Below are 22569 nucleotides of genomic sequence, written 5' to 3' on the forward strand. Positions count from 1 at the left end.
TATTACAAAAGGTTATTTTACCCAAGGATCTTCAAATGATGGCATAAATACATTTCATACAATTAATTTCAATTTATTATTTGCAACGATAAAATATCTGAAATAAATATATTCCTGGATGGTTGTTTTATTTATAAGACTTCGCGGAATATTAAAAAAAATGTTAATTAACTGAAATAATGGCAACACAAAGTACTTTTATAATTTGACAGCTGATGATAAACTAATATTAGGTTTTAAATAATATTCTTTGGTTAACTGTTCGTTATACATGATTACATTCCATAACATATTGATAAATCGAATTATGTTATAAATAAATTCATGAAATCGAAAAACTCTACATGTTTTGAATTATGAAAAAGAATATTGTCTCGTGAAACCATTACGCCACTTCCCCGTAGACAGATAGACAAAGAGAATAGAACGCCACACAAATCTGTCTTTGCATAACAATCTTCGCCTCTTCCACATTAATGCATCACATCATACATGCCCGGCGATTATTCCAACTCCTGACCTGGCCACTTTCAAGTATTTGAAATACTTGATAATGCCAAGATTTCCTCGGTCTTTCTCTGTTCTTTTTATTACCAACCACATTCGCCTCATAAATTTATTTTACTGTTATTTCTTCATTCATTCGATTCACATACCCAAACCATCCCAACAAACCTTTCTTAATTGTATCGATAGTAATTATCTTAGCCTCGCATTCTTTCCTTATATCACCATTCGAACATCTATCATACATTGATTTGCCGCATATTCGTCTGAGAGAACGCATTTTGACTGTCTACTTTCAACCTTCTTTTGCCAACTCCATGCTTCATTTCCATACATTTTTTTATAAGCCTCTACTGATTTACGAGTGATTTTGGCTTCTACAAATCGCTCACTCCTTTCAAGAACGTCATAAATCAAAAATCGTCAATTTTCAGTTATGCATGTTTTCAGAATGCCTAGAAAATGTACTATATCCTAGCAAAAGAGGCATATTTTAAACTTAATATTTACTAGCTACAGGGCAGAAAATGTTGTTTTTGCATTTCGAAGAAAAGGTATTGTTTAATATATTTTTTTAATAAACTAAATATTTTTCAAATGGAGAAAAAACCTTCAGGTTTTACCTTAAAAGATCTGTTGCACAGTAAAAAGTTCAATAAGTGGCTTGATATTTATTTTTAATACATTGTGTTTTATTTTTAAACTTTAAAAACATTCTCCTGAAAAATCAAGTTTTTGATTTATGACTTTCTTGAAAGGAGTGAGCGAAATATATACACACATTGTATGAATAAAAAGGAATATAAGAGGAGATAGAGAGAGGAGAAAAAAATAAGTAACTAAAATTTTAAAAATATTTAAAATAAATTATTCGATCTACATTATTTGAAGAATAATTATAATTTATGCAGCAAAATAGAGTATGTGACTATTAAGTACGGTTCACTGAATAGTCACACACTCTATTTTGCTGCATAAATTATAATTAATCTTTAAATAATGTAGATAAAATAATTTATTTCATTTAGGACATAGGGAAATAGTTTTTCATAACATTTGGAAATACGGATGATACTATGCGGTAACGCCATCCTTATCTCTAACATTATTAAATTCTGAACTTGTCAATTTTAACCACATATCAAATGACTGGAGACGAGGACTTATAAGGGTGCTGTATAAATACCAAATTAAATTCAATCTTATCAATGTTTTTGTAATAAATAGGGTAGATACCAGAAAACATAATATGTACACTTTTAAAAGTAAATTATTTATATTATTATGACGTTAAAAAACCCATCCTTCGAGAGACTTAAGCAATATGTGTATATGTTTTTTAGTTTTTTGTTTATTTTGTTAAAAAATAATTATTAACGATATTTCACTCCAAAGTGACGATCAAGATCGGCTGTCCAAACTCAAAACACAGTAAGGGACATTTTTTTGTAGTAGGTTTTTTTTTGCATTTTGGGACTAAGTAGAATCTACTTAATACTAAAATGCAAAAAAAACGTACTATAAAAAACGTCTCGTACTGTGTTTTGAGTTTGGAAAGCCTAGATGATCCTGCGTCAATAAGAGTGCCCTATGCACCATTGGATCCAGATAAGGGCTAGAAGTAGAATACTTACTGTCTTGTAAGTAGAATACTACTAGTAAAAAAATAGAGCACAATGCTAAACTTATACCTTACAAAACAATATACTCGTATTATATATAGGCTCATTGTTCGGTTTTTTGTAGTCATATTAGAAAACATATTTGTAAGCTATTTTAAAAAATCTATTAAAGAATTAAACCTTCACAATATCAAATAATTGAGTGGTCCACTTGCAAACCACGTTAAGTTAAAAAATTCAGTTTTTTAGAAAATGGTTTCAAAAGGTAGAAAATTAAAAATATTATTGTCCATATTTAACATAATTTGCCAAAACTCGTTTAGTTAGGTTTAAAATAGAATAAAAAAATCAATACTCTTGCAAAACTCTCAAAAATCTCTCATAAAACCTCAAATATAATCGAAGATTTAATATTCTACCGTCTGCCGCCTTTGGCAAAAAAACTTAATTTTTTAACATAGCATGGTTTGCAAGTGGACTACTCAATTATTTGATCTAATTTTATATTGGATAAAGTAAAATTTTAATTTATGATCCAAGTGCTATTTCAATAAACAGTGCTTCGATCAAAAAAAGCTGTACCTACTTGTGTCAGTATAAAATCGGATCTGCAATTCGCTCTCGTTCTCATGTACACGGATACAATATAAATTTACATAGGACCAGGTGGTGTGTCTACTCATGCATAATTAAACATGAATCCATTCGCTTGTCGCAAAATATCGGAGCATATCATGCGTGAGTTCACTAGGGATGCCTTCATGTAAAAAAAAAACTAGAAGCCCTTATCGAGAAAAATATTTCAATATGCTAATTAGTATCACATTTTTCTGAATTTAAATAGTGATTTTTTAAATATTAAAAAAGGCATTAAGGGGATCCTGTTGGGTGAGGACAAAGTGTCGGTCTCTGACCATACATCCTCCTCCCCCCTCATCAATATGCAGTTTTTTTCTGCATGGAATTTTTTATTTCTCAAGAATATTTTGAAAATTTTCCTCTATGCGCACCTGACAAAGAGTCCCCCAGGAATCTTTAACCACTGGGGGTAGATGGTGGGTTTGGACAAAATAAAAAAATAATAAAAAAATACTCAAAATGATATGAAGTTATAAAATCTTTTTTTCGGCTTTTGTGCAGATTGTTTAAACACCTAAATCTAGTAATATCTTTATAACTCAATTTATCAAATCACACCGAACTCTCCTTTTTACGAATTAGAAATAACACGGTACCTATAAAAAAGGAGCGAAAAATCCAGCATTTATTTAACAATACGTATAAGTCATTAGGAATTTTCTAGATCCCTCGCATTTCTGTATTATTCAGTATTATACGTAGAAAGGTATGCGGAAACGGGCTAGGGGAAAAATTATTGCTACAATATTTTGAGTGTGTTCAAATCTTTTTTTCACAAATTTAGGGTTTTTATTTTATTTTTACATAACAATGGAGGAGAATATGGAGGTCTGGGTATTTATAACACTTAAGACCTATCAGCCACTGGTTTAAGTGATCACTTTGGGTATTTACAGGGTTTACGATATGTCATGGGTCAGTTTAAGTGATCACTTTCTAGCCTCTCTTATATCACTCAAACCTGCATAAAAAGTGATTTGTTAAACTATCTAGGCTCGTATGGACTCATATGTACTGTGTCATATATCATAGTACATATATGTATCATAAATGTATCATAGTATATATATGTATACATATATAATATGTACTAAGATATATGTAGTAGTTTTAAAAATTTGCGTAGTGTAGTTGTCAATCATGGGTAGAATGGTGATTGTTGCACGTGAATTGTAAAATAATCACTTAACCAGCCTATGACAGATTGTAAGCCCTATAAATACCCAAATATTTATATTCTTCTTCATCTATGTTGAGACGTCAAAAAATGTATTCGTATATCTTTATCGAATGCCCCTTGTCTACGTAAATAATGCAATACAACACTGTTTATGGAGATTTGGACCATATTTATTTATTTCTTGTAGGAAACAAAGCAGAGTTAGAATAAGAGTGGTTTCAAATTTCCCAAGGGTTGGTTGTCGGTTGGCGGGAAATGGTTAACTCTCCTTTACCGGTTACTGGATTGACCTTTTGTAGTCTGTGGTGGGTGAGAGTAATGATGGGATTAATCGAGTGATTTTCTGAATCGAATAATATTATTCGAGTATATTTTTTATCGAATGCATAGAAAACGACCTTCCGCAAATAAATGGTTGCTACCAGATCGTTGGACAAAATTAATATGATAGGAAATTTTAGACCCTTTGCTCAATAAAAACGATTCGATAGTAACTTCTAATTTAAATGTAGTAAATTTAAAAAAATCTTCTTATTTTTCTTTATGTAGATCCTTAGGATCAATTTGTGCCTCCGCCTGTCGCTCTTGGGATGCTGACTCCCAGCTATCTTTCCACCTTTTTGAAGGTCTGCCTGGGCGCCTGCGTCCTTCAGGGCTTTCCATGAAGGGCGATACGTCGAAGTCTGTCTTCTGACATTCTATTTATATCTCATACCAGTATCGCCTTCGTTGTCGTCCCCACCTCACGATATCCTCCGCTTACACATGCTCCGGATATCCGTATTTCTTACTCGAAAAATTCAATTAAAAATATAACTAACTAACTAAGAACATACATGTAATATATAACGAATGTTTATGAATATAAATACTGATTTGCACAATCCATAATATGTATTGTGCAAATGGATGGATTTATATTATAAATCAAAATGTGAATGTTCAAAATGTTATTCACCTATGGCTTTCAAATTTTGGCACAACACTGCGTCTTTGTCTTTTAAGACAAGTGTTTTTACTTGTGACAGTAAATAAACATATGCTTTCAAAATTAACATTTGTGGTCTAAAAAACTTTTTATTCGCAATGGCAGCGTCATCTGTTAAACGTAATATAAAATCAGAACTAACTATTGCTCAGGGCGGATATCGTGTTTCTTGACAGTGCTGTCCCTAAGTCATATTCGATGTTTTGAAATGCATTATTGATTTTGAATATTTTCGTTACTTCACAAGCATCGTGAAATTAATCATATTAGTAACATATGCTTTCTTTTTTATTTTTTTCCGATTAATCGGAACGAACCACAGCAACGCGTGGTCGGTTAAAATGAAATGAATGATAGAAATGAAGATGTGTTTCTATTTTCGTCTTTCTGAACTAAGTGGCAGTAGCTAGATATTGACACTACAACGTACTCACAAATTCTCTATATAATATATGAATAACGTACGAGTCCTTACCAATATTTCAGTAACGTGAAATGTGACGTATTCACTCATCGAAAATGAAAGATATTGCAAAAACTCAGAAATAAATGTCTATAATACGAAAAATTTCGATCAGTTCTCTGTCACCCCCTTTCACAAAATATTATTTTCGCATTAGGAAAAAACGTGTTGGACAGGCCCTTCAGGACACGGGTGAGGTTACATTTTTCCATAATAGGTAAATATTCAACGCAGGGTTTGAACCTTGGTGCTGGAGAATACTTTGTTTTCTAACAAATCCTTTTGAAGATGGAAATTTCTTTTTAAATCCTCGGGGATCGACTTCGGGGACTTGGAGTGAAAAATACTTTATACCCTTCTCGCGGTCTGTCGGACCCTTTTAGTAATTTGTTTCGCGAAACTTTGGTGGATTAGGGTATTTTTATTTGAAACAATATATTGTTTTTTCAATATCGAACACTTATTACATTTTGTTTCTCTTGCGAAACGAGAAATTTGAACGTAATTGAAATTCCAAAGAATACAAATAAAATTGTCAATTGATATTCTAACTGAAATCTTCTCATTTCACAATTTGATACTATTACTACTACTTCTACTCCAACTGCTACTACTACTATAACGCCGTTTCTCCGCAGAGGTAGGCAGAGAAGATGGAACGCCACACTATTCTGTCCTGACATACACTCCTAGCTTCCTCCACATCCATACGTCTAGTCATACATTCCCTCGAATTACGCAGACTTTTGATACCACCAGATTTTAGGTTCTAATTGATCTGATTGTGCAAAGTTTTTTTTGATTATTCAATGTAATGGTGTATATTGGTCATGATAATTTAATGGTGTATTGGTCATGATGCAAAATTAGTATAACTTTCTTTCATGGTATAGATATTATTCGGGGATTTCCAATATTTTTATATGTAAAGTACATTATACTTAATTATAATTTATTTAAAAAATATGCCATTATTTATTATATGTTTACCTGAATGAGGTCTCCATGAGTTCCCCCACCAGCTGTGAGGGTGATGTGGCAGATGAACGGAAGTCTGTCTTCTTTAGGCCTATGAAGCTCCAGGTCATAAGTTCTTCCAAGATCTCCATAGTAAGTTCGGTTACAAGCTGAAATAAAGGAAATAAATGCAATTAACACATCGACAAGCTTTTATTGATAATTAAACTCTGAACCACTTATTAAATTTGGTAATTTTAAAATTTACATTACGTAAAAATTCAAAAGATTTACACTACACCTATGATCAATAATTTATTATTAAATATAATTAATTTCTTTGATTAATTCGGCAGACGCTTATTGTACATTCATTTTTTTTAATTTTAATTTACTTATACTAGCAAATACTCCTTCACACTTCTTAAAATCCATTGTGACTTCCCCTCTATTGTTAATGTTTCCACTGAAAAAAATAAAATAAAGCTTCTATCCTTCAACATCCTTCAACATCCCATGGGCACAAATCTAAAATTTAAACTAAGCCTCACACACGGTGTTCGATAATAATGCTGAATGCATCGAAATACGTGACACATTTTTTAAAAAGCAAAAGTGGTATATACTAAGTAACAATAAAAAAACAACAGCAAAAAAAATAATCATTACCACCTTTTTATAAAACCAATATAACAGCGGGTTTGATGCGATATATTGCTTACAACGAAACGAAAATCTGTCTTTTTGTATTAATTCTACCTTCGTTTCTTAATTGTTTTACTTCTATCTTGTTGGAAAATTCATCAATACACAATTCATAAATCATCAGAGTTTCATAATTCCTACTTAAGTTTACCTTTTAGTTTTTTAATCTACTCATTGAATAACGTAAGGAGAAAGCTGTTTTCATTAATGATTAACATATATGCTCTTATTTCTTGGTGCTATTAGAAAGATACCCTATAGTACTGAATTTATTTCATGTATATGTATATATATATATTAGTCATTTTACACTCTAATATTTATTTAATATTACCCTGGACTAGTATCTGAAGCGCAGGAGTGATCACCTTGTAAGGTCATGTAAGTAACGATCAAGATAACACTGCGTCAATACATACAGTGCCCTAGGCACCATTGGGTGCGGATAAAGGTTAGAAGAAGAACAATAATAATATAACTCGCTAATTTCTACCATGGATATCGAACACGAAGTTTTACTGATCTAATTCGTTCATTTCAGAATAATTAAACATTTTCAATTTTAATTTAACAACAATCCACGTAGAAAACTTGAATCTCGATTCTTGAACAACGCAGTTCAACTACTACTCAAATTAATGAAAAAGCTGCCACTTTTTGTTTCATAAAAGCGGGAATGTTGATTAGACAGTAAACGAACTAGAAACTTTTAGGGTATAAAAGAAAGCTGGAAAACGTTTTTATAACTGACAAGAACTTGGGACGAGAAAAAACGTATCTAATGAAAATTTATATTTCTTTGGGCGATGAAATAATAATTATTACAAAACTTCCTCGAATCAGATTAGCGGATTTTTAAAACTTTCTTAATATTACAGATGAAAGCGGATGGCACGTAGGTACTGTGAAATAATAAGCAGCATCATTTTTTTTTATATGTGGGTAAATCCACTGTTAGTAAATGATATAATCAAAAAGCACGCTTAAGCGTATCAACTACTGAAAGCAAAAAAAACTAACATAATCCTCAATTTGCGAAAATCGAGTTACGTTATCGCAACTTCTACCTAACGGGTTATATATATCTACTAGTATTCTATGTATCTCGTAAAGTAAAAATAAATGTTGTCATAGGAATTAAACACTTTTTTTCAGTATTTAGAAATATTTAAAATATTGTTGGTAAAATATTTCGATATGGTATATCGTTTGTATCTTAAACAGAATATCAAAAAATACGGAGAGTTAAAATTACGCATTATTCTTATAGTAATATTATTTGTAAATGTATTACTTATATTTATTTATAATAAAGCATGTTTTGTGAATTAAAAATATAAAATAAATTAATTCTACCATTATTTTCTCATGTTTATTCATTAAATTATTTTTCTTTTGGTAAAAGAAAGTCAAGAACCAAAAGTTTTCAAGGGACTGTTTTATGAAGGGATGTGGTAGATGTTTGATACGAAGGAGAGGAAAGGAAAAATCCTAGAGAGGGTTAGAAGGGTGGAATAGCTTCACCCGTGACGTCATTCCAGGCACAATCATAAACCGAATAGCGACCATTTCCACGAAGACCATGGGATGATTTACTCTCAAGATAGGGCTGTAATAAGGGATGGAGGTTCAACACTGGGATGACTAATCCCTTACATTTTTCGTACTGCATTAAGGGTTATTGTGGATAATTTTCATGACAAATACGAAGGCATAAAATAACGAGTTGACACAGTATTATTAAACTCTCGTGAAAACATCGTATGTGGGTATTTGTATCATGATTTTATTGTGTTTGCATAGAGAAAAGGAATGAAATCGTAATATACTCATTCTTAATACATTATTTTTGAGTGAAAATCATTTTATCTGCTTGCTTAGAAACTGCTTGTTGGTGACAAATTACTGATATTTAAAATATATATTTTAATGAATTTTATCGAAATGTTTGTGTTTTTATATTTTGTTGTTAATATTGTCGTTAAATAGTTGGCAGTAATTACCCTTAAAAACGTTCTTTAAAATATCATTCTCAATTTATACATTTTTATAATAATACCAGCTGACCTAGCGGACGTTATTTCGCACAGGCTGGCTTTTCTGTAATAAATATTTAAGGGGTCTAAAATTTACAGAAACTCGCTTATAGTCAGGACAAACAAACCATACGTCGTATTTCCAAAATCTTCGGTCAATTGGGCAAGTACATTATTCCCTTTATTTTTAGTATCGAACATATATACTAATGTTTTCGTATAATATATAAAGAGTCCTTCGAGGAATGTGCTTTGAAAACGGCCAAATAATATAAACAATGTACTTTTAAAAGTGTGTTCTGTTTTTTGGTATCTACCCTATTTATTACAGCATTCATTAGTTTTAATTTAATTTGGTATTTATATAGGCCACCCTTATAAGTTTCTTCCTCTCAAATAATTTAAGTTTAAATTGACAAGTTCAGAATTTAATAATCTTAAAGATAAGGGTGGCATTATGGCACAGTATAATCCGCATTTCCATATGTTCTTAAACTATTTCCCCATATCGTAGATCTCTTTTCTTATACATTCATGTCTTGGAACCCTACTTAATAGTCACATTCTCTATTTCTCTGGATAAATTATTTTAAAAAATCTTCGGATAATGAGGATCGAATAATTTATTTGATATTTTACTTAATTTCGGTAATTTGTTATATTCTTTTCTGCTCTCTCTATATTCTTTTATATTATTACAAAGTATTTTGTTTGTAAGATATAAATCACTCGCAAAAGAGTGGAGGCTTGTAAAAAAGTATGAAAGTGAAGCATGGAGTTGGCAAAAAAGGATGAATGTTGACTGAATGCAGTCAAAATGGATTCAAACATATGTAGTTTAACACTTTCCTTATCATTCATCGTTCACTTTGTGTAATACCACTTTAAATGTATTATATTACCATACCACAAAGTGAACAATGCTTTTAATATACAAAATATACGTAGTTTTGATCGTTCAAGATGGTGCCTAATCCAATAGGGTTCGACTTCCAAAGATTTGGATTATAAATTACTAACGATTGCAAAACAAATAAAACTGTATTTAATTAATTATATTGGAAGGTTATTAAATGTAATGGTTTAATAGAATTTCAAAGATGTTATTTTTATGGGGCTTTATGGGGAAAGTTACGCTTACAATTCGGCAAGTAATTGGTGTTCAGTAAATGTAACCGTCATGGTACAAAGCCAACATAGTTTCAAGTCGGACAGATGGAGCAAAATGCAAATTTACCTAAAGCCGCAACGAGCTTACTCGGAAGAGTGAAAAACGGAGCTAAGGGTTTTTGTATGGCGTCGAGTGGAAGCGCGTGGTAGGAGAGCCACTACACTTTGGAGGACTAGGACTGGAGCACTGACTTTTAAAATTAGTAGCTAGCTTTCAAAACAATATATCTAGCTACAAATCTGTACAATATTAAAACTTTACTTTAAAAATGAAAAATCGTTATTTATTTATTATTTTAACTTCATGTACAGAAAAGAAAAGTACACTGGCGGGCTTATTGCTAAAGCAATATCCTCCAACCAACAAAAACAAACTAGTGATATTGGTCAAAACGTTTGATACCATATTTGCAATCAAAGGGTAGATAGAAATTGAACATTAAAAAAAAAAAACAAATTACAAATTGATGATAATAAGGAGGGCAAAGGAAAAGGGGAGTTTAGGGAAGGAGGTAGAGGGAAAAACTAAGGGAGGTTTGATTGACAGTTAGGATTCTAATGATAGATAATAATGTCTCAGAGGTTTCTCAAAAGTTATCAATAATATAAAAATAATTTTGGATAATTTATATGGGGCCATTTTCGTAAAATATTACCTCAAGAGCGCTTACAAAGACGCAAAAAAAACGTCTACATCAAAATGATTATACTGTATCAATCTAATTGACCTTCAGTTGGCATCAAAGAGAAGAATATAAAAACTAACTAACTAACTAACCATCACGCCGCTTCTCCGCAGGGGTAGGCAGAGACAATAGAACGCCACACCACTCTGTCTTTGCAAACATTCTTCGCCTCTTCCACGTTCATGCATCTCCTCATACATACCCGCAATTGTTACGACTCCTAACCTAATTGTTACGAGAAGAATATGTATTGTGATTTTATGTAATACCTCCCCGTTTTCTCTCAATTAATATAAATTTCTGTCCGAACAAAGGTTTAATAGAATGCCGTAATATATTATCGTAAGCCTGACCTTTGATTTAAATTTAGGCATTCATAGAGAAATAGCACACTTTAACCCTTTGTGACCCACTGGTTTAAATCAAAACGACTTAATGAATTTATTTCGCCCGAACTATTTGCTTATGTAAAATGTGTTTAGAAAGCTCGTCCCTTAGGAAGCGCTCATACTTGGACCAAATACACTCAATACTAAATCCAAGTATTTCTTTGGATGGTTCACATAAAGCTACGAAGAGATTTTTTTAAATGTTAGAAAATGCAAACACAAAAAAATAAACAGCAGCGAACCGTTTATTGAAAGCTTTTTTTCAGATAACCAATCGATTTTATAAAATAAAGAAAAAATGTAACATTATAATTTTTTAAAATTGATTTATCCTATTAAGGCAAAAGAAGGATGAAAGTAGACTGAATGCAGTCGAAATGCGATCTCTCAGAAGAATGTGTAACAAAACGATGTATGATAGATGTGCGAATAGTGAAATAAGGAAAGAATGCAAAGCTGAGATAAGCATTATCGATAAAATTAAGAAAGGTGTGTTGAGATGGTTTGGACATGTAGAACGAATGAGTGAGGAAAGAACGGTAAAACAAATTTATGAGGCGAATGTTAGCGGGAAAAGAAGCAGAGGAAGACCGAGAAAAACATGGCACGATCAGGTATGCCAAATACTTGAAAGTGGTCAGGTTAGGAGTCGTAACAATCGGCGGGTATGTATGAGGAGATGCATGAACGTGGAAGAGGCGAAGAATGTTTGCAAGGACAGAGTGGTGTGGCGCTCTATTCTCTCTGCCTACCCCTGCGGGGAAGCGGCGTGATGGTTAGTTAGTTAGTTAAAATTGATTTATTTAGTATTTTTTAAAAACAGTTAATGGATAACGTATTTTTTTCTCTAATTATTAAGTAAACTTATATTCAAATAAGCCTTAAATTCATGTACAATCTATTAGCAGATTTATTAACATTACAATAAAAAATATTTTTTTAAATCAATTTAAGCTCTATAATTTTTCACCACTTTTAACTGAAAGTTTTATAATTGTTTTTTTTTTTCCATTTTAAAATACTCAATTTCAAAAGACAATCGTCCTTAACTCTAATTAGATTTTGCGTAACTTTTGATTTCGTTTTAATATAAATTATTTTTATTTGAGTATAACTTGGTTTAATTAGCGGAGTTTTTTTTTCTCCCCTTTCAAGGTTTTAATTAACTACCTAATATTTTTTTGTATATCTTTCTAAACGAACTTAAAAAAGTATCATTTTATTCGGTAATTATGCTATCGTCGGTATAAAAAAGTAACTTATCTCCATTTTTTAGATACTGACTAAATTAAACGGGAACAAACGACTTTAATATGACAGTATAGAATTAGCTGTTATTTGAGAACAGTGCATCAATAATATCATTTCGTCATGACGAGGAGCTCCACAAGCTGATCGCTCAGGGAGGCGTCCGCGTCCTGCCCAACATCTTAGACATGCTCTAGCTCATGAAGGCAAAGAAGAAGCTGCAATAATATGGCGGTTCCACTTTCCTTCTCCCCAGAATATATTTTTTTTATCTAACATTATCATTTTCATATCATATTTATTTATTCAAACTTCGTGTAAAAAAAAATAAGTACGTTGCCGGGCTTATTGTTAAAAAGCAATATCTTCCAACCAACCAAAAACAAACTAGTGATATTGGTCAAAACGTTTGATACCATATACATATAGCTGTTTGCAATTAGAGGGTAGATAGTACCTGAACATTAAAAAAAAACTTTTATCACAAATTTATGATAATACGGAAGGCAAAGGAAAAAGGAATTTTAGGGTAGGAGAAACAGGTAAAAACTAAGGGAGGAGGTTTAATGAACAGTTAGGATTGTAATGATAGTAATGTCTCAAATGTTTCTTAAAAGAGGAGGTGCATTTTTTACAAGGAGAGGTAATTCATTCCATACCCTAGCCGCTTGCACACAGAAGGAAAGGATTCATGTATGTATGTTCATATGTATTAGACTAGAGTCTAATCATAGTCTAATTAAAATGAAAACAGTCTTAGGCTTTAACTGTCAGTAGAATTTTACAAACTTGAAGGGTATAAAGCAAAAAATATTTATAAATTATAATATATAAGAATAAATAAGAGCATTTGATTCGAAAATATGAAATTAACCATACATAATAGAATCATATGTAAATACGCTACCAATTTGTAATATTTTAATATTCGAAAAGTATAACAGAAAATTTATTAGATCTGGTATGTCATTAAAACGTCTCTCTTAGTTATAGAATTCGAAAATAATTAGCGAATTCTTGTCTTTCAAATGAAATGATATAAATCTCCGAAATCAAGAGGAATCTTGATGAATTTTAAATCGCATTATCTTTTATAATTGATATTAGGTACCGAGGTAAAACTTTTCTTTCCCAAGAATGTCTATTGAAATACGTATAGATCTACGCTTACTTCGTTATTTTTCTTTGGAATCTGTCCAACAGTTTTGAGGGTTTGAAAAACCTTTCAGATTCAAAGTAGTAAAATATAGAATAAGAAGCTTTTATCGATAGCGCTGGCGTTCAGATTTATTATCATGATATACGTTCATTTGAAGTTCTGTAATATTTCTAAAACAAAATATTTACGTAAAAACTTTATAAAAGATGCAAGGAAAATGGCTCAGATAAGTTTCGTATAAGGTTCGAAAGGAACTGTGGGAATTTACAAAATAGATTTACAAAATACAAAATAGAACTCAGACATGTAGACTAATAGTTTTGAACATTGAAAGAAAGATATTATGTTTTATTATTCATTTTTACATACAAAGAACTAGGTAAAAAACAATATCCCGATGTTTTTTTAGGGTTTTTACTACTACTGGCCTTTATCCGCACCTAGTAGTGCATAGGGGACTGCATCAAATTGATCTTATGTTAAATTAATCGTTAACTATGTGAAACCAAGGTAGTCATTCCTGGGCTTCGGGTTCCAGTCAAGGAATAAATATTATATATATTGAAAAATATTTGTGTGAAAAACACTTATATTTATTTGACAACTAAGTACAATTGAGTTCACATTTTTAGGGTAAAAATCACCTAATTCATTTAAATAAATGTTATTATTTAAAAATCAGCAATAATTTAAAATTTATGAAAACGCATTACACACGAAATCTTTTTATTTTTATCTTTTAAGCTTCCACTCGTTTACGAGTAATTTAAATACGAATTATGAAAGTAATATAATTTTTTTTTAATGATTTTGATACTTAGAATAACAGAAATGCCAAGGTAGATTGTGTTTACTTTACTTTCAAAAATTGAAAATTAAATGATGTGAAAGTTGAATGAAACAAACAAAATTTCGTGAAACATTTATATCGTTTCATTTATTTAAATGAGAATGATAATTTAATCGGGTAGTGAGACTACAAAAAATACGTTTTGAAATCTTTCTATTACAAGAGTTATATTAAATTTTGTGAAAGCATGTCCTTATACACCAAACAAAGGGGACAAGTTCATTAAATTATCGTGGAATGTGTTTAAAATCCAGCATAATAAAACCCTTTATAAAATTTACTGTGACCGTTATTGTATGTGATAATACGATATCCACATATGTGGAACTTTACGTGATATATTTAATAAAGCATTTGAGATTTAGATTGTATTTATTTTTGTTTGGTAAACTATAGGTTAAAAGCATATTATATGCGCGTAATATAAACCCTAAAGTCGTACATACTTCACCTAAAGGTTTGGAAAAATAGGTATGAAAATAACGCATTGTACGTATCACTCGATTGTAGTATATGGTTGAATGGAAATTATTATATTCTGAGGCCTTATTTATTAATTTTTGTTTCAAATATGAAAAAAAACTTATCATTTTTAGTGTAGAAAGTAAATTTTATAAATAAAATTATAAAATATGATTTGGTACTTAATAATCCAGATAATTTTTTATTTCATTTTCTCTATTTTATTACATTTGTGAGTAAGTACAAACATATATATAATGAGCTAATAAAAAACAATTGTATTCGATGCTGTAAAAATAATATATTCCCAAAATATGAGATGTTTATTTATTGCCATTCCGAGTAATTTAATTTCTTACATTATTCTTATGAAAAGCGCCTTAGAAATAGGGCAAACCTTTTTGTTGTTGTTACTAAAATATATTAAAATTTTCAAGAATGTTGTAAGCTATTAAAAAAATCATTTAATATTAGTGTCATGGAAAAAATAAACCGTGAACACCGAAATGCGATATTTACAATAATAGTTTGCATTTTTATTTTTATTGTTTGTTAAATGTACATTGCGTGAATATTTTTTTATATTATTATTATATCTAATTCTGAATACATTTTTTTTAAATATATATTTCTGCCTTCGTCGGAAAATATATTGAAATGAATTCCTCCCAATTATTCATATTATATGATGTTATTATATCATACAAAATTCGGATTAAGGAAACCAGAGATCATTTTTTACACAGATCTCATAAATAAATATTTAACGGCATCGTAAGACAGAATAATAATATCTAACGCGGGATACAGAACAAAAACGATCAGAAAGTTCGTAAAATGACGATCTCTAGCGGAATTTTTTTGGATATAAATAATTAATTAACCTTTACAAAATAAACGACCGAAAGGGGCTTTTGATGTCGTATTTTGATGCCGTATTTTCCTTTGACAAATATTTACGCTTGCACAAAGAACTTTTTAGCCTTTCCATACAATATTCTCTTTACTAATTGATGCAGAATAATTTCTTACAAAAAATTCAATGTATTGTGAACATATTTCAATTTCCTGGAAATACACTAAAGAGAAAGAGTGGTATCTTGCGTCATAATAACGAGTGAAAATAAAGGGATCTTTAGTCTTCTTTCTTGTTTATACAATGACCTAAACAAAATTATTTAGATTTATTTTTATAAATTTAATTTTAGTGTCATCACATACATATGTAATTACTAATTATAATTTACGGTTATGTGCCCTCACTCAGTTTTCCCATGCTAAAGGGCACAATCTAAAACAAATATATAAATATTACAGATTTTTTAAAATTAAAATGTAACTGTGTTTTAAAATCCATATAAATAAGTTACTATTTAATTAATAATGGAAAATCACAAAGTTGGTGCTTCAATATAAATTATATTAGAGAAATTATTTAAACTCAATTATTCAGAAAAATTATTCTAAGCATTTAAAAACCATTAAATATTGTTTTATCTAGGAAAAAAATATTACTGTCATAAAATTAATAGTACATTTTGAATTTGAAATTGTACAATAATTTAAAACATTATGTAATTTGAAATACGAAGTAGATTTTAGTTTTACGTATCAATTAATATTTTTTAAGTTTGATAATTTGCATTTGTATGTAGTGATGAGCTTTTTTAAACATTTCATCAAAATCATTTGGCCTTTACTCTAAATAAATATTAACAATGCCACATATTTAGAATTCAGTATCCTATCCACTTTTAAAGAACAAATAATCATGATGGAAATAATGTGTTGACGATGTTTAAGACAAGTATGTTAGAAAGTTCATTTATGAATGTTCAAAGAATCATTTATGTAATTCTAATAACTGTTGACATATAAAAATAAACCCCATTAAAAAGAGATTATTACATAAAACATAATATTTCATCAATGATGAAAAATTATCCTGAATAACATACATTGAAACCTTTGATTATATCTTTTATAGCAAGTGATGACTCAACATCAAAAGAAATCATTTGTATACGACATGTTTACACACCTCAGCGATGGGTTTTCATGAAAAATCCTCTTCCATAGGCTCCATTATTCACCCTTATGTGAAATACTTATCACGCTGTATTGAAAACCCTCCCTTGTATCTGATATCAATTTATGAGTCGACACTCCCTCAGTAAACTAGAAATTGATGTGAAATACAACACCTTGTGATAGGGGATGAGATAAAATTGTAACGATCGGCTGCTGTTACAGAAAGGTTCTTCAAATTGTCATAAAGAGGGCAGATTTGTATCGACACAGTGAAAGACTTCGTCGATATAGACAAACATCGGGGTAATGGAGTATTTATTTCATAAGAAAAACGTGAGGCAGTATCCTGAAATTAACTTTATTTTTACTAATTTTAATTTTCCTTTATTTGAAGGAGTGGATTGATTAAAAACTCATAGTTGATAAATTTAGAAAATATATATTTTATAATAAACTAGTAAATGATACTTAACTGCTAAAAATGTGTGTGAAGAAAAAAATAAAATACATCAAAACATCCTTTTTTATGTGACCTACGCATACTTTTCGTATTACTTTTTCATGTCACAAATTACCTTTTCAATTTCTAGAAAGTCCGAATACCTCAAATAGGTTTTGCGAAATAAATTTTACTGTAAAAATAAGAACTCGCATTTATATTTTAAATATAGTCAATGCTATGTTTTCACTAAATCATTGCGAAAATCATTTATAATATGTAACATTTATGTATCGTTTTATTTTATTATAAAAATTATATTTAAAGACAGAATTCAATAGATAATAAATTTTGTGTTATTTAGAGTTATTTCTGGTAGGTTTGTTTGTTTTAAAAACTGGAAAAAAAGCAATATTTTTTAATCAAGAAAGTAGATCTTGGACTATTTATATTGTATAAATTTTTAAAAATTTCAACCATAGCAAGGTTTAAATCGTGGCGTCAACCTTTTACGAATTCCAGGGTAAATGTAGTTGGCAATTGAAAAGGCAAGGAATTGTGTGGGAATTTCCACAAAATCCTTAATACTCGTATGTATATACGGCTATGTACTGTTGGCAAACTGATATACAAGTACGTACAACGTATATATGAAGGTACGCATACATTTGGAAGTGGGTCGTTGTCGACAGCCGTTGGCAATGTGGGATTCTGGGACACCCTATCTTAGTTCGGTCTCATTGACCCGAGAATGCTACCTCCATTGGACGCAGGCCAAGCATAAATTCACACTTAAATGGCGTCAAGAAAACTCGGGATTATTGTAAAATTTACTTCTGATATTACAAACAAAAGTCGGTCAACACAATAAAGGATCTTTTAACACTATTTCACTCTTTTTGAATCCATTTTTTATTTAGCCGAGGATTAAAGATGATTTTTTTTAGTTTTTTGTAACTCTTTTTTTAGAAAAAAAGAGTTATAAAAATCTCATTGGATTTGTTGATTGGGATTTATTTTTTAATGCTGTTGTTTTAAGGAAAAAATGAAAACGAAAAAAGTCATTGTGATATTTCCAGTATCTCCTTTAGCTAAAAAGTTTTTTGTTGTTCACATACAATAGATTTTTAAGTAATTATGAAAGCATTAATTATCTGTCGAAAATATGTTTTAAGTAAGTACATACGAGTATTTGTCCCGTTTGATTAATTATTTGTAAAAGTTTTTCCTTACTCCCAAGTCCGCCTTTTCCCCTCTAATAAGCTTACCCTTTATTTATCATCATTGTCTATTTTACTCTTTGTTCTCTCAAATCGAATTACATAATTATTTGCGCCGAATTCGGCTTAAAACTTCGTAAATCATTCAATGAAAATAAAAGCATCTATTTTAATTCAGTTATAACAGTAAATAATTATTTTAATACACTAATGATAAGTGATTAAATGTTTATTTTTTTTAATATATCACCCGTTCACTCACATCCGAAATGTAATACTAATCACTATCTCAATGGTGCATAGGGCACTGCATCGTATCAACGCAGTGTTATCTTGATCGTTACTTACATGAAGGTAAGATGATCACTCCTGCGCTTCTGGGACCAGTCCAAGGTAATAATAAATAAATTTTACAGTGTAAAATTACCAATATTTATTTTCACCTCCCCCCCTGAGAGTCGAATCCGGGAGCTCCAGCATGATACCTAAACACGGTAATCATTACACAACGAAGGCGGATAACTTTACCTTTGTATATATAAAATTAATAAAGCGTCAGAATGATTCAATTCAATTCAATTTCAATTTCAATTTATTCAATAAAAAAAATATATATACATAACAAACAATATTCAAGGCGTATATATTAAAAGTAAGCAATAAGACTTAAAGGTGTAGAAGAATCCCGCTTCGGAAAACTCTTTCGGACACACGGAACAGATCAATATCCAATGTGATATTGTTCAACATAGCGGTAGCTCTTCCTACAGGCATAACCATCGGCAGGTTGGTCCTGTGTATAGGAATGTGAAACAATCTATGCCGACGCTATCTTAGGTAACTATCGTTATGATCAGTTTTGTATGATCAGCATTCGTCATTAGATAACATATTGATTCCCTAAATTGTCTTTATGAGATCTAAATGGACTCCACGACAAATGAAGAGAGGAAGGAACTATGTAGAGTCGGGAAAACTCATCAATGATTGACCTAAATCCAACAAAGGAATTTTTAACACCTACCTCGAATACACCATTAAATATGACCTTTTCCAACCAATCCAATCCAGGAAATAACTATGGGAAAATTATAGACCATAAGAAAAATAAGTTGGAAGGGGAAGACCTGGTTTCCTTAAAATAAGGGATTGAAACAGGATACATACAACTAGCTGAAGTTCTCCTTATCCTAAAGAGTGACCTTTCAAATATGGAAAGGTACCATCAGGATAGGTACCAAAAGAAGAATAATGGTTTTATTAATAACTAAAGAAAAAACACTTTTTTGTCATAGAACCACTAAAACGTAATTTTAACATGTTATGGGCAAGCACTCAAAGAACTTTGCAGGTAAGTATATTATATGAATGGCGATATTTTTTTTCATTTTCCATTCAACCATTTCACCCCTTCTAAATATATTTTATATGCCCTTTTCATACATTTTATGTGTACTTTAGTAATTGCAATGCCGTGTTCAAGTGAATACAACGCTATAATGAAAAAAAAAGTATTTCATTGTTGGAATTACATTAAGAAATCTTTTGGTTAAAAACAAACCGAAACTGGCTTAAATTTTAATTAAAATAAAGTTTTTCTAAATCACATCAATGAAAAATTACATCAATTTTTAGTCATAACATTAAAAACGAAAGTTTTGAGGATACCAAAATTAAAATATACCATTACAAATAATATTATACAAATTGAACACAATTTACATGAATACACGCCATGTAAGGAAATAATTTTATGATTTTTATGCAAAAACGAAAAAATAATTACACGTATGAATGTATACCAGTCATTCTGGCATTCTGTTACGATTTCAGGCATTATGGGATATGTAAATAAAATTCTAAGAACTTGAAAATAATACTTCATAGGAAGGCTAGCGTGAATTTATTGACAAAGTTGTGAAAGGCAGTATTTTGTTATGTTGTTAGTATGTAGCGTATGCCTACTACTAAAGTGCGAGTAATATCTGAAAAAGTTACGTTAAAAAATGAGTATCCATTTATTCATTATCATTAATATTAAATCCATAATATTAATAGAAAATCCATTAATATTAAATTAGGTGAAATCATCGAGAAAACAACAGTTAAAACGTGAATATTCAAAGTAGTCGAAAAAACATTATTCTAAAATCTAAGAACGTCTAAAGATTAATAATAATAATAAAACCCTTATCCGCACTCAATGGTGCATAGGGCACTGCATCATATAAACGCAGTGTTATCTTGATCGTTTACACATGAAGAAAAGGTGATAAGCCCTCCGCTTCAGATACCAGTCCAGGGTAATATTGAATAAATATTACAGTGAAAAAAATCACTTGTATTTATTTTACCCCCCTCGGGAATCGAACCCGGGACCTCCAGAACGGTAGCCGAGCGTGCTGACCATTACACTACGGAGGCGAACGAAAATATTAATATTCAAAAACATTTTTTATTAACAAGCGGAACGGAACTCGAAACATAATATGTACATGCGCATCACATAAGTGAATAATGCCTTAAAATATATAAATAAACAAATGTACAAAATGAAGCACGACCAAAAAAGTATGTACTATTTACCAAATTAACTAATCTTGATTTTTCCTTGAGTTATTTCAATATCGCCCGTTATTTTGCCTAACTTTGAATTTGCATTCATTTAATAGAGATCCTCTATATAATTTTTATTTTAAAAACGAAAACAAACGTAAGAGTTTTTTATTCTAATATTTTAAGAGTATTCCATAACAATAAATTCCATCAAAAATGAAAAAACGAATAATTTTTAATCCTAATATATAAAACAGGGATATTACATTTTATTATAATCCTGTTTTGTGAATTACAAAAGGAACTCTCGAGGATATTATTTAATGGACGTAGAAAAAGGTTTTCTTTATGTTATTACAGAAATTATTTTAAGGAAGCTCTTTGTGGATTTACATACTTACAGAAGTTTTATGGTTATAAATATTTTGGAGTTTATTTTGAATTAATTATTTGGAATAAAATTAGGTTAAATTAACGACAAGGTATGTAATACATCTGTATTAAATAAAAACAAGAGTGAAAAATATTTGGTTACTGAATGTAGTTGCACTAAAATACTAGAATAGGTAGAAAAAGCATTAGAAAGTGGTAGAGGGATGTAGAAATTATTTCAGCAAACTGATTTGAATGCTGCATCATGTAATAAATACATCAATTGCACAAATGCGCTGGTCGTACATAAGGTAATTATGCCGACTTTAAAGCTAATAAGCATTTACTCTAAATAAATAAATACCCGAGTACCTATTTGTTTACAAATTCTTAATGGTTTAAGTTTCGTACTGACATTTCTTGGTGGAACTATGTAATTTTTTCCACATTAATTTTATTTGCCCAGCAACCGGGTTTCGTCGTAACCGACATCATCAGTCTGATGATGTGGGTTGCTGGTCAAATAAAATTCAAGTGGAAAAAATCACAAAGTTGTTATTTTATTCTATAAAAATTCTTATATAAAATTATTTTCTTGAAACTCTCATAGAAATCTCCCCCACGTACTGGTGAGGATATGTGGATATACGGTGTTTGGTAAAGATACTGAGATTTCGAAACATGTGTCACAATATATAACTTAAGAACTGAGTTATTTATTGAGTAAAATTTAAATTTAAAATTATTACTTATATATTTTAAAAACTTAGTACCTACTTAGAATTACACATAAATTTAGAGAGCGATTGATGAATCAAGATTTTCATAATCATTACGTAATTTTTGAAAACTAAGTTACTACTAAGAATGATATTATGAATACGCTTTGT

At 30.2% G+C, this 22569-nt stretch overlaps 1 protein-coding gene across 1 annotated transcript in view; it reads right to left on the reverse strand.

Annotated features, from left to right (window-relative positions):
* The window catches only part of LOC148311242 (uncharacterized), a 77000-nt gene that overhangs the window by 19208 nt on the left and 35223 nt on the right, over positions 1-22569 (reverse strand). Inside the window, exon 3 of the mRNA XM_088256889.1 lies at positions 6390-6526. Within this exon, the coding sequence (XP_088113015.1) occupies positions 6390-6526 (137 nt within the window). The remainder of the gene's footprint in view (positions 1-6389; positions 6527-22569) is intronic.

The sequence above is a fragment of the Brachycentrus maculatus genome, unplaced genomic scaffold, assembly GCF_059751285.1.
Source record: "Brachycentrus maculatus isolate JH-2025_06_01 unplaced genomic scaffold, ASM5975128v1 h1tg000069l, whole genome shotgun sequence".
Classification (NCBI taxonomy): Eukaryota; Metazoa; Arthropoda; class Insecta; order Trichoptera; family Brachycentridae; genus Brachycentrus; species Brachycentrus maculatus.